The following is a 15,047-nucleotide window of genomic DNA, read 5'->3' on the forward strand; positions in this document are numbered from 1 at the left end:
AGGTATGAACTTGGTAATGTGGATATAATTGATTTTAGAGTCTCTAAGTGAAAGTAATTGTCCATGATTTGCATGATTGTTCCAAGTCTCTGTGTGACACCTCTGCAGCTATGGTGGCCAAGAACTTAATTGAAGGAAGTATAGAAGAATGGTAAAGACTCGACTTAGACAAATCTATTAATCATCATCTCACTAATGAATTAATTTGACTTAGTTGAAAATTTCAGTAGAAGTAATGAAAATGAGGAAGACTGACAAAAATGAAAGTAACACGGGTCAAGAAATTTCATTTTGTTGGTTGAACTAGTTTGCCAGTATGATGGTTACAGGTTTAGAGCACTGGAACTTTATAATTGATTTGGAAATTTTGAATATATGCCTTTTTTAGGTAAACTGAAGAAGGAAAGACTAGAATTTATGAAACAATTCAGCTACCAGAAATGTTGTAAAAGATAACTAAGAAAAATTAAGCTCACCCCTCATAACTTGAAAATCCAATTGCCTCAACATTTGCTACCCAAGATGCACCAGTCCCAACTCCAGTCTCATAGAGTAGATATATAGCAATTTAAATAGTCCATTACTTCAAGATCTTGAAGTGTAGTAAGCTGTATATCACAACTTGTCATACTGGAAGCAGGAATAATGTGGTATATTAGGTGAGTGAATAGAGTTTTAGTATTAGTTTTGTAGAACCATATTTACCTTTATTGTATATAGTTTTTACTTAAACAGTACTTTATATTTTGTGAAATTTTAGAAAGATTTCCCTAAATTGACAACCATTGGTCAAACAAAATCTCTGATACCTTTTGTCCCCAAATTGCCAGATTATTGAGTTTCAGCTTAGAAGAAAGTTGCTTATTGCATTACATGATTCATGAAAGCTTAAAACAGTTGATGAATAGCTGAAACTGCTATCTATTACTTTCCCAGTTTATTTGATTCAGGTAACTTTCGTAGGTTGACATGAAAGTTATAGAACCTAAATTCATGCACGCTTGCTGCATTTACTCTGTTATGTAGTTTGATAGATTGAATTACTTATTCCATTATTTGCTTGTGATAATACTAAGACTTTTCAGACCTGTCTCTGCTTTTCCATGCATTGTCAACATAGGTCGTTAATGAGAAGCAGCTGAAGTGTGACCAGATTCTTCGAGAACTGAGGAAGACTACAGACGAGGCTGAACAGTTGCAGGTTGAGATAAGTCGCAGAAAGGAACAGCATCACCAAGAAACTCTTGACTTGCATGATCGTATCAATTCTCTAGAGGCCAAAATTGTGACAACTTCTGCCGAAAGGGATAACTTATCCACTGTTAACATGAAGAGTATTCAGGAGTAAGTGATATATATACAAAGGTTATCACCAAACACTTATTGTCTCATTTCTTTCACACTCTGTTATATATCTTTCTATCTTTGCCAGACGTCCACATTAATATTCAGGACCATAGATGCATGTTTTGTTCCTTGTTGCTTTGATTTCCCTTCACCTTCTTATTTCTGCATTGTTCATTAGACAGTAGTGTAACAGAAGGTAAGCATTCACTTGAAGAACAATGATTTTTATATATAATTGGAAAAAAAGAGTTTTTTTTATGTATATGGAACTTTCAGGGTTCCACAGACTGCAAACAGCTTGCCACTGTAGTTTGTTATTTAAAACAAGCAAAGTGACTCACTCCCTATAGCTGTTGCGTATGTATTTATTCATTATTTAATTTGCTTTGTCGCTGTCTCCCGTGTTAGCGAGGTAGCGCAAGGAAACAGATGAAAGAATGGCCCAACCCACCCATGTGCACATGTATATACATACACGTCCACACACGCAAATATACATACCTATACATCTTAACATATACATATATATACACACACAGACATATACATATATACACATGTGCATAATTCATACTGTCTACCTTTATTCATTCCCATCACCACCCCACCACACATGAAATAACAACCCCCTCCCACCTCGTGTGCGAGGTAGCGCCAGGAAAAGACAACAAAGGCCACATTCGTTCACACTCAGTCTCTAGCTGTCATGTAATAATGCACTGAAACCACAGCTCTCTTTCCACATCCAGGCCCCACAGAACTTTCCATGGTTTACCCCAGACGCTTCACATGCCCTGATTCAATCCATTGACAGCACATCGACCCCGGTATACCACATCGTTCCAATGCACTCTATTCCTTGCACACCTTTCACCCTCCTGCATGTTCAGGCCCCGATCACTCAAAATCTTTTTCACTCCATCTTTCCACCTCCAATTTGGTCTCCCACTTCTCCTCGTTTCCTCCACCTCTGACACATATATCCTCTTGGTCAATCTTTCCTCACTCATTCTCTCCATGTGCCCAAACCATTTCAAAACACCCTCTTCTGCTCTCTCAACCACACTCTTTTTATTACCACACATCTCTCTTACCCTATTATTACTTACTCAATCAAACCACCTCACACCACATATGGTGCTCAGACATCTCATTTCCAGCACATCCACCCTCCTCCGCACAACTCTATCCATGGCCCATGCCTCGCAACCATACAACATTGTTGGAACCACTATTCCGTCAAACATACCCATTTTTGCTTTTCGAGATAATGTTCATGACTTCCACACATTCTTCAACGCTCCCAGAACTTCCACCCCCTCCCCCACCCTATGATTCACTTCCGCTTCCATGGTTTCATCCGCTGCCAAATCCACTCCCAGAAATCTAAAACACTTCACTTCCTCCAGTTTTTCTCCATTCAAACTTACCTCCCAAATGACTTGTCCCTCAACCCTACTGTACGTAATAACCTTGCTCTTATTCACATTTACTCTCAGCTTTCTTCTTTCACACACTTTACCAAACTCAGTCACTAGCTTCTGCAGTTTCTCACACGAATCAGCCATCAGTGCTGTATCATCAGCAAACAACAACTGACTCGCTTCCCAAGCTCTCTCATCCACAACAGACTGTATACTTGCCCCTCTTTCCAAAACTCTTGCATTCACCTCCCTAACAACCCCATCCATAAACAAATTAAACAACCATGGAGACATCACACACCCCTGCCGCAAACCTACATTCACTGAAAACCAATCACTTTCCTCTCTTCCTACACGCACACATGCCTTACACCCTCGATAAAAACTTTTCACTGCTTCTAACAACTTACCTCCCACACTGTATTTTCTTAATACCTTCCACAGAGCATCTCTATCAACTCTATCATATGCTTTCTCCAGATCCATAAAGGCTACATACAAATCCATTCGCTTTTCTAAGTATTTCTCCATAAAGGCTACATACAAATCCATTTGCTTTTCTAAGTATTTCTCACTTACATTCTTCAAAGCAAACACCTGATCCACACATCCTCTACCACTTCTGAAACCACACTACTCTTCCCCAATCTGATGCTCTGTACATGCCTTCACCCCTCTCACTCAATACCCTCACCATATAATTTCCCAGGAATACTCAACAAACTTATACCTCTGTAATTTGAGCACTCACTTTTGTCCCCTTTGCCTTTGTCCAGTGGCACTATGCAAGCATTCCGCCAATCCTCAGGCACCTCACCATGAGTCATGCATACATTAGATAACCTTACCAACCAGTCAACAATACAGTCACCCCCTTTTTTAATAAATTCCACTGCAATACCATCCAAACCAGCTGCCTTGCCAGCTTTCATCTTCCGCAAAGCTTTTACTACCTCTTCTCTGTTTACCAAATCATTTTCCCTAACCCTCTCACTTTGCACACCGCCTCGACCAAAACACTGTATATCTGCCACTCTATCATCAAAACATTCAACAAACCTTCAAAATACTCACTCCATCTCCTTCTCACATCACCACTACTTGTTATCTCCCCATTTGCGCCCTTCACTGAAGCTCCCATTTGCTCCCTTGTCTTACGCACTTTATTTACCTCCTTCCAGAACATCTTTTTATTCTCCCTAAAATTTAATGATACTCTCTCACCCCAACTCTCATTTGCCCTCTTTTTCACCTCTTGCACCTTTCTCTTGACCTCCTGTCTCTTTCTTTTAAACATCTCCCACTCAATTGCGTTTTTTCCCTGCTAAAATCGTCCAAATGCCTCTCTCTTCTCTTTCACTAATAATCTTACTTCTTCATCCCACCACTCACTACCCTTTCTAATCAACCCACCTCCCGCTCTTCTCATGCCACAAGTATCTTTTGCGCAATCCATCACTGATTCCCTAAATACATCCCATTCCTCCCCCACTCCCGTTACTTCCATTGTTCTCACCTTTTTCCATTCTCTACTCAGTCTCTCCTGGTACTTCCTCACACAAGTCTCCTTCCCAAGCTCACTTACTCTCACCACCCTCTTCACCCCAATATTCACTCTTCTTTTCTGAAAACCCATACAAATCTTCACCTTATCCTCCACAAGATAATGATCAGACATCCCTCCAGTTGCACCTCTCAGCACATTAACATCCAAAAGTCTCTCTTTCGCGTGCCTGTCAATTAATACGTAATCCAATAACGCTCTCTGGCCATCTCTCCTACTTACATACGTATACTTATGTATATATCACTTTTTAAACCAGGTATTCCCAATCACCAGTCCTTTTTCAGCACATAAATCTACAAGCTCTTCACCATTTCCATTTACAACACTGAACACCCCATGTATACCAATTATTCCCTCAACTACCACATTACTGACCTTAGCATTCAAATCACCCATCACTATAACCCGGTCTCGTGTATCAAAACCACTAACACACTCATTCAGCTGCTCCCAAAACACTTGCCTCTCATGATCTTTCTTCTCATGCCCAGGTGCATATGTACCAATAATCACCCATCTCTCTCCATCAACTCTCAGTTTTACCCATATTAATCGAGAATTTACTTTCTTACATTCTATCACATACTCCCACAACTCCTGTTTCAGGAGTACTGCTACTCCTTCCCTTGCTCTTGTCCTCTCACTAACCCCTGACTTTACTCCCAAGACATTCCCAAGCCACTCTTCCCCTTTACCCTTGAGCTTCGTTTCACTCAGAGCCAAAACATCCAGGTTCTTTTCCTCAAACATACTACCTATCTCTCCTTTTTTCACATCTTGGTTACATCCACACACATTTAGACACCCCAGTCTGAGCCTTCGAGGAGGATGAGCACTACCCGCGTGACTCCTTCTTCTGTTTCCCATTTTAGAAAGTTAAAAGATACAAAGAGGGGAGGATTTCTGGCCCCCCACTCCCGTCCCCTCTAGTCGCCTTCTACGACACGCGAGGAATGCGTGGGAAGTATTCTTTCACCCCTATCCCCAGGGATAATATACATATATATACACATATATATATACATACACATACACTCGCACATACACACACACACACACACATATACATATATATACATATGAGAAAAGTAAGAAATAATTTAGAAAACTGAAACTTCTAGCTTGAAATGAAATGAGAAAATGAATGTCACATAATGGTTCAACCTCTGGCTATGGAAAAGGGAAATGTATAATTTATTTACACAAACGTCAATAGTAGTTCTCATCAATTTAACCACTGTATCAATAAGCTTCAATGTCTAAGCTACATTTTTTTTTTTCCAATTTCACTATTTTCTTGTCAAAGCACCATGTATGAAAACTATCACTCCAGTAACACAACTATAAACATTTACTTCCCCTTTAAGAAAGTTCTGGGGAAGTCTGTCTCGATACACTGCGGGACACTCTACCACCTGGCGAGGTTTGTGTTGCAATGGTTCTTGATTCACAAACGTAGTAGCATCACTGGTGGGCGGAAGAACATTCTTGTAACCACAGCAAGGATCACAGTCCGTGCAACTCCATTATGATGGTTCTCCATTATGATGGTTCTTCTCCTTAGCCTGAGATGTACGTCTGAAATTCCTTGTAGAAAATTAAGGGAGAACTCTCTTGCACATGTTGATATCGCCAAAGTTGAGCACAAGATTTCATATCTTTCATTCACACTTGGATACTTTACGTCTTGCCTTGTTATCGTCCACAAGTCACCGTTAGCCACTTCAACAACGATTACTGTACTTCTAAACTACAATGTTCCTGATTAACTTATTGTCTAAACACTGATCAGAGATTGTTAGTCTCTGTGAATCTTAAAAAATCCTCGTAGTTTAGACCAGACACAACGCGTCCATTCCGCACTTTAATATATATATATATATTTTTTTTTTTTTTTTTTTGCTTTGTCGCTGTCTCCCGCGTTTGCGAGGTACCGCAAGGAAACAGACGAAAGAAATGGCCCAACCCACCCCCATACACATGTATATACATACGTCCACACACGCAAATATACATACCTACACAGCTTTCCATGGTTTACCCCAGACGCTTCACATGCCCTGATTCAATCCACTGACAGCACGTCAACCCCGATATACCACATCGATCCAATTCACCCTATTCCTTGCCCTCCTTTCACCCTCCTGCATGTTCAGGCCCTGATCACAGAAAATCTTTTTCACTCCATCTTTCCACCTCCAATTTGGTATCCCACTTCTCCTCGTTCCCTCCACCTCCAACACATAAATCCTCTTGGTCAAGCTTTCCTCACTCATTCTCTCCATGTGCCCAAACCATTTCAAAACACCCTCTTCTGCTTTCTTAACCAGGCTCTTTTTATTTCCACACATCTCTCTTACCCTTACGTTACTTACTCGATCAAACCACCTCACACCACACATTGTCCTCAAACATCTCATTTCCAGCACATCCATCCTCCTGCGCACAACTCTAGCCATAGCCCACGCCTCGCAACCATACAACATTGTTGGAACCACTATTCCTTCAAACGTACCCATTTTTGCTTTCCGAGATAATGTTCTCGACTTCCACACATTCTTCAAGGCTCCCAGAATTTTCGCCCCCTCCCCCACCCTATGATCCACTTCCGCTTCCATGGTTCCATCCGCTGCCAGATCCACTCCCAGATATCTAAAACACTTTACTTTCTCCAGTTTTTCTCCATTCAAACTTACCTCCCAATTGACTTGACCCTCAACCCTACTGTACCTAATAACCTTGCTCTTATTCACATTTACTCTTAACTTTCTTCTTTCACACACTTTACCAAACTCAGTCACCAGCTTCTGCAGTTTCTCACATGAATCAGCCACCATCGCTGTATCATCAGTGAACAACAACTGACTCACTTCCCAAGCTCTCTCATCCCCAACAGACTTCATACTTGCCCCTCTTTCCAAAACTCTTGCATTCACCTCCCTAACAACCCCATCCATAAACAAATTAAACAACCATGGAGACATCACACACCCCTGCCGCAAACCTACATTTACTAAGAACCAATCACTTTCCTCTCTTCCTACACGTACACATGCCTTACATCCTCGATAAAAACTTTTCACTGCTTCTAACAAGTTGCCTCCCACACCATATATTCTTAATACCTTCCACAGAGCATCTCTATCAACTCTATCATATGCTTTCTCCAGATCCATAAATGCTACATACAAATCCATTTGCTTTTCTAAGTATTTCTCACATACATTCTTCAAAGCAAACACCTGATCGACACATCCTCTACCACTTCTGAAACCACACTGCTCTTCCCCAATCCGATGCTCCATACATGCCTTCACCCTCTCAATCAATACCCTCCCATATAATTTACCAGGAATACTCAACAAACTTATACCTCTGTAATTTGAGCACTCACTCTTATTCCCTTTGCCTTTGTACAATGGCACTATGCACGCATTCCGCCAATCCTCAGGCACCTCACCATGAGTCATACATACATTAAATAACCGTACCAACCAGTCAGTAATACAGTCATCCCCTTTTTTAATAAATTCCACTGCAATACCATCCAAACCTGCTGCCTTGCCGGCTTTCATCTTCCGCAAAGCTTTTACTACCTCTTCTCTGTTTACTAAATCATTTTCCCTAACCCTCTCACTTTGCACACCACCTCGACCAAAACACCCTATATCTGCCACTCTATCATCAAACACATTCAACAAACCTTCAAAATACTCACTCCATCTCCTTCTCACATCACCACTACTTGTTATCACCTCCCCATTTGCGCCCTTCACTGAAGTTCCCATTTGCTCCCTTGTCTTACGCACTTTATTTACCTCCTTCCAGAACATCTTTTTATTCTCCCTAAAATTTAATGATACTCTCTCACCCCAACTCTCATTTGCCCTCTTTTTCACCTCTTGCACCTTTCTCTTGACCTCCTGTCTCTTTCTTTTATACATCTCCCACACAATTGCATTTTTTCCCTGCAAAAATCGTCCAAATGCCTCTCTCTTCTCTTTCACTAATAATCTTACTTCTTCATCCCACCACTCACTACCCTTTCTAATCAACCCACCTCCCACTCTTCTCATGCCACAAGTATCTTTTGCACAATCCATCACTGATTCCCTAAATACATCCCATTCCTCCCCCACTCCCCTTACTTCCATTGTTCTCACCTTTTTTATTTTTTATTTATTTTTATTTATTTTGCTTTGTCGCTGTCTCCCGCATTAGCGAGGTAGCGCAAGGAAACAGACAAAAGAATGGCCCAACCCGCCCACATACACATGTATATACATACATGTCCACCCATGCACAATATACATACCTATACATCTTAATGTACACATATATATACACACACAGACATATACATATATACACATGTACATAATTCATACTGTCTGCCTTTACTTGTTCCCATCGCCACCTCGCCACACATGGAATAACAACCCCCTCCCCCCTCATGTGTGCGAGGTAGCGCTAGGAAAAACACCAAAGGCCCCATTCGTTCACACTCAGTCTCTAGCTGTCATGTAATAATGCACCGAAACCACAGCTCCCTTTCCACATCCAGGCCCCACACACTTTGCATGGTTTACCCCAGATGCTTCACATGCCCTGGTTCAATCCATTGACAGCACTTCGACCCCGGTATACCACATCATTCCAATTCACTCTATTCCTTGCACGCCTTTCACCCTCCTGCATGTTCAGGCCCCGATCACTCAAAATCTTTTTCACTCCATCTTTCCACCTCCAATTTGGTCTCCCACTTCTCCTCGTTCCCTCCACCTCTGACACATATATCCTCTTGGTCAATCTTTCCTCACTCATTCTCTCCATGTGACCAAACCATTTCAAAACTTCCCCTTCTGCTCTCTCAACCACACTCTTTTTATTTCCACACATCTCTCTCACCCTTATATTACTTAATCAAACCACCTCACACCACACATTGTCCTCAAACATCTCATTTCCAGCACATCCATCCTCCTGCGCACAACTCTATCCATAGCCCACGCCTCGCAACCATACAACATTGTTGGAACCACTATTCCTTCAAACGTACCCATTTTTGCTTTCCGAGATAATGTTCTCGACTTCCACACATTCTTCAAGGCTCCCAGAATTTTCGCCCCCTCCCCCACCCTATGATCCACTTCCGCTTCCATGGTTCCATCCGCTGCCAGATCCACTCCCAGATATCTAAAACACTTTACTTTCTCCAGTTTTTCTCCATTCAAACTTACCTCCCAATTGACTTGACCCTCAACCCTACTGTACCTAATAACCTTGCTCTTATTCACATTTACTCTTAACTTTCTTCTTTCACACACTTTACCAAACTCAGTCACCAGCTTCTGCAGTTTCTCACATGAATCAGCCACCAGCGCTGTATCATCAGTGAACAACAACTGACTCACTTCCCAAGCTCTCTCATCCCCAACAGACTTCATACTTGCCCCTCTTTCCAAAACTCTTGCATTCACCTCCCTAACAACCCCATCCATAAACAAATTAAACAACCATGGAGACATCACACACCCCTGCCGCAAACCTACATTTACTAAGAACCAATCACTTTCCTCTCTTCCTACACGTACACATGCCTTACATCCTCGATAAAAACTTTTCACTGCTTCTAACAACTTGCCTCCCACACCATATATTCTTAATACCTTCCACAGAGCATCTCTATCAACTCTATCATATGCTTTCTCCAGATCCATAAATGCTACATACAAATCCATTTGCTTTTCTAAGTATTTCTCACATACATTCTTCAAAGCAAACACCTGATCGACACATCCTCTACCACTTCTGAAACCACACTGCTCTTCCCCAATCCGATGCTCCATACATGCCTTCACCCTCTCAATCAATACCCTCCCATATAATTTACCAGGAATACTCAACAAACTTATACCTCTGTAATTTGAGCACTCACTCTTATCCCCTTTGCCTTTGTACAATGGCACTATGCACGCATTCCGCCAATCCTCAGGCACCTCACCATGAGTCATACATACATTAAATAACTGTACCAACCAGTCAGTAATACAGTCATCCCCTTTTTTAATAAATTCCACTGCAATACCATCCAAACCTGCTGCCTTGCCGGCTTTCATCTTCCGCAAAGCTTTTACTACCTCTTCTCTGTTTACCAAATCATTTTCCCTAACCCTCTCACTTTGCACACCACCTCGACCAAAACACCCTATATCTGCCACTCTATCATCAAACACATTCAACAAACCTTCAAAATACTCACTCCATCTCCTTCTCACATCACCACTACTTGTTATCACCTCCCCATTTGTGCCCTTCACTGAAGTTCCCATTTGCTCCCTTGTCTTACGCACTTTATTTACCTCCTTCCAGAACATCTTTTTATTCTCCCTAAAATTTAATGATACTCTCTCACCCCAACTCTCATTTGCCCTCTTTTTCACCTCTTGCACCTTTCTCTTGACCTCCTGTCTCTTTCTTTTATACATCTCCCACACAATTGCATTTTTTCCCTGCAAAAATCGTCCAAATGCCTCTCTCTTCTCTTTCACTAATAATCTTACTTCTTCATCCCACCACTCACTACCCTTTCTAATCAACCCACCTCCCACTCTTCTCATGCCACAAGTATCTTTTGCACAATCCATCACTGATTCCCTAAATACATCCCATTCCTCCCCCACTCCCCTTACTTCCATTGTTCTCACCTTTTTTATTTTTTATTTATTTTTATTTATTTTGCTTTGTCGCTGTCTCCCGCATTAGCGAGGTAGCGCAAGGAAACAGACAAAAGAATGGCCCAACCCGCCCACATACACATGTATATACATACATGTCCACCCATGCACAATGTACATACCTATACATCTTAATGTACACATATATATACACACACAGACATATACATATATACACATGTACATAATTCATACTGTCTGCCTTTACTTGTTCCCATCGCCACCTCGCCACACATGGAATAACAACCCCCTCCCCCCTCATGTGTGCGAGGTAGCGCTAGGAAAAACACCAAAGGCCCCATTCGTTCACACTCAGTCTCTAGCTGTCATGTAATAATGCACCGAAACCACAGCTCCCTTTCCACATCCAGGCCCCACACACTTTGCATGGTTTACCCCAGATGCTTCACATGCCCTGGTTCAATCCATTGACAGCACTTCGACCCCGGTATACCACATCATTCCAATTCACTCTATTCCTTGCACGCCTTTCACCCTCCTGCATGTTCAGGCCCCGATCACTCAAAATCTTTTTCACTCCATCTTTCCACCTCCAATTTGGTCTCCCACTTCTCCTCGTTCCCTCCACCTCTGACACATATATCCTCTTGGTCAATCTTTCCCCACTCATTCTCTCCATGTGACCAAACCATTTCAAAACTTCGCCTTCTGCTCTCTCAACCACACTCTTTTTATTTCCACACATCTCTCTCACCCTTATATTACTTAATCAAACCACCTCACACCACACATTGTCCTCAAACATCTCATTTCCAGCACGTCCATCCTCCTGCGAACAACTCTATCCATAGCCCACGCCTCGCAACCATACAACATTGTTGGAACCACTATTCCTTCAAACATACCCATTTTTGCTTTCCGAGATAATGTTCTCGACTTCCACACATTCTTCAAGGCTCCCAGAATTTTCGCCCCCTCCCCCACCCTATGATTCACTTCCGCTTCCATGGTTCCATCCGCTGCCAGATCCACTCCCAGATATCTAAAACACTTCACTTCCTTCAGCTTTTCTCCATTCAAACTTACCTCCCAATTGACTTGACCCTCAAACCTACTGTACCTAATAACCTTGCTCTTATTCACATTTACTCTAAACTTTCTTCTTTCACACACTTTACCAAACTCAGTCACCAGCTTCTGCAGTTTCTCACATGAATCAGCCACCAGCGCTGTATCATCAGCGAACAACAACTGACTCACTTCCCAAGCTCTCTCATCCACAACAGACTGCATACTTGCCCCTCTTTCCAAAACTCTTGCATTCACCTCCCTAACAACCCCATCCATAAACAAATTAAACAACCATGGAGACATCACATACCCCTGCCGCAAACCTACATTCACTGAGAACCAATCACTTTCCTCTCTTCCTACACGTACACATGCCTTACATCCTCGATAAAAACTTTTCACTGCTTCTAACAAGTTGCCTCCCACACCATATATTCTTAATACCTTCCACAGAGCATCTCTATCAACTCTATCATATGCCTTCTCCAGATCCATAAATGCTACATACAAATCCATTTGTTTTTCTAAGTATTTCTTGCATATGTTCTTCAAAGTAAACACCTGATCCACACATCCTCTACCACTTCTGAAACCACACTGCTCTTCCCCAATCTGATGCTCTGTACATGCCTTCACCCTCTCAATCAATACCCTCCCATATAATTTACCAGGAATACTCAACAAACTTATACCTCTGTAATTTGAGCACTCACTCTTATCCCCTTTGCCTTTGTACAATGGCACTATGCAAGCATTCCGCCAATCCTCAGGCACCTCACCATGAATCATACATACATTAAATAACCTTCCCAACCAGTCAACAATACAGTCACCCCCTTTTGTAATAAATTCCACTGCAATGCCATCCAAACCTGCTGCTTTGCCGGCTTTCATCTTCCGTAAAGCTTTTACTACCTCTTCTCTATTTACCAAATCATTTTCCCTAACCCTCTCACTTTGCACACCACCTCGACCAAGACACCCCACATCTGCCACTCTATCATCAAACACATTCAATAAACCTTCAAAATACTCACCTCATCTCCTTCTCACATCACCACAATATATATATATAGATATATATATATTTATTTTTTATTATACTTTGTCGCTGTCTCCCGCGTTTGCGAGGTAGCGCAAGGAAACAGACGAAAGAAATGGCCCAACCCCCCCCCATACACATGTATATACATACGTCCACACACGCAAATATACATACCTACACAGCTTTCCATGGTTTACCCCAGACGCTTCACATGCCTTGATTCAATCCACTGACAGCACGTCAACCCCGGTATACCACATCGCTCCAATGCACTCTATTCCTTGCCCTCCTTTCACCCTCCTGCATGTTCAGGCCCCGATCACACAAAATCTTTTTCACTCCATCTTTCCACCTTCAATTTGGTCACCCACTTCTCGTTCCCTCCACCTCCGACACATATATCCTCTTGGTCAATCTTACCTCACTCATTCTCTCCATGTGCCCAAACCATTTCAAAACACCCTCTTCTGCTCTCTCAACCATGCTCTTTTTATTTCCACACATCTCTCTTACCCTTACGTTACTTACTCGATCAAACCACCTCACACCACACATTTTCCTCAAACATTCATTTCCAGAACATCCATCCTCCTGCGCACAACTCTATCCATAGCCCACGCCTCACAACCATACAACATTGTTGGAACCACTATTCCTTCAAACATACCTATTTTTGCTTTCCGAGATAATGTTCTCGACTTCCACACATTCTTCAAGGCTCCCAGGATTTTCGCCCCCTCCCCCACCCTATGATCCACTTCCGCTTCCATGGTTCCATCCGCTGCCAGATCCACTCCCAGATATCTAAAACACTTTACTTCCTCCAGTTTTTCTCCATTCAAACTTACCTCCCAGTTGACTTGACCCTCAACCCTACTGTACCTAATAACCTTGCTCTTATTCACATTTACTCTTAACTTTCTTCTTTTACACACTTTACCAAACTCAGTCACCAGCTTCTGCAGTTTCTCACATGAATCAGCCAACAGCGCTGTATCATCTATATATATATATATATATATATATATATATATATATATATATATATATATATATATATATATATATACATATATATATATATATATATATACATGCCCTGATTCAATCCACTGACAGCACGTCAACCCCGGTATACTACATCGTTCCAATTTACTCTGTTCCTTGCACGCCTTTCTCCCTCATTCATATTCAGGCCCCAATCACTCAAAATCTTTTTCACTCCAATTTTCCACCTCCGATTTGGTCTCCCACTTCTCCTCGTTCCCTCCACCTCTGACACCTATATCCTCTTTGTCAATCTCTCCTCACTCATTCTCTCATGTGACCAAACCATTTCAAAACACCCTCTTCTGCTGTCTCACCAAACTCTTTTTATTACTGCACATCTCTCTTACCCTATTATTACTTACTCTATCACACCACCTCACACCACATATTGTCCTCAAACATCTCATTTCCAACACATCCACCCTCCTCCGCACAACTCCATCCATAGCCCACGCCTCGCAACCATACAACATTGTTGGAACAACTACCTATCTCTCCTTTTTTCTCATCTTGGTTACATCCACACACATTTAGACACCCCAATCTGAGGCTTCGAGGAGGATGAGTACTCCCTGCATGACTCCTTCCTCTGTTTCCCCTTTTAGAAAGTTAAAATACAAGGAGGGGAGAGTTTCCAACCCCACGCTTCCGTCCCCTTTAGTCGCCTTCTGCGACACGTGAGGAATGCTTGGGAAGTATTCTTTCTCCCCTATCCCCAGGGATATATGTCTTATTTCATTTTTTTGCTCACTATAGCCAGGGCTTATATAATTACAGTTCTTAAATTACCCACCTCTGCCTTAGGTAAAACTTTTTGCCATTAATGCTGTGGTTACATCGCACAT

At 41.9% G+C, this 15,047-nt stretch overlaps 1 protein-coding gene across 5 annotated transcripts in view; it reads left to right on the top strand.

The window, feature by feature from the left end:
- LOC139756811 (uncharacterized) overlaps positions 1-15,047 on the top strand; it is a 374,339-nt gene that overhangs the window by 230,403 nt on the left and 128,889 nt on the right. For all 5 annotated transcript variants that reach the window (XM_071676620.1, XM_071676618.1, XM_071676617.1 and 2 more), the window contains one exon: positions 1,121-1,344. In XM_071676620.1, the coding sequence (XP_071532721.1) occupies positions 1,121-1,344 (224 nt within the window). The remainder of the gene's footprint in view (positions 1-1,120; positions 1,345-15,047) is intronic.

Source organism: Panulirus ornatus, chromosome 23 (assembly GCF_036320965.1).
Source record: "Panulirus ornatus isolate Po-2019 chromosome 23, ASM3632096v1, whole genome shotgun sequence".
In the NCBI taxonomy this organism is placed as follows: Eukaryota; Metazoa; Arthropoda; class Malacostraca; order Decapoda; family Palinuridae; genus Panulirus; species Panulirus ornatus.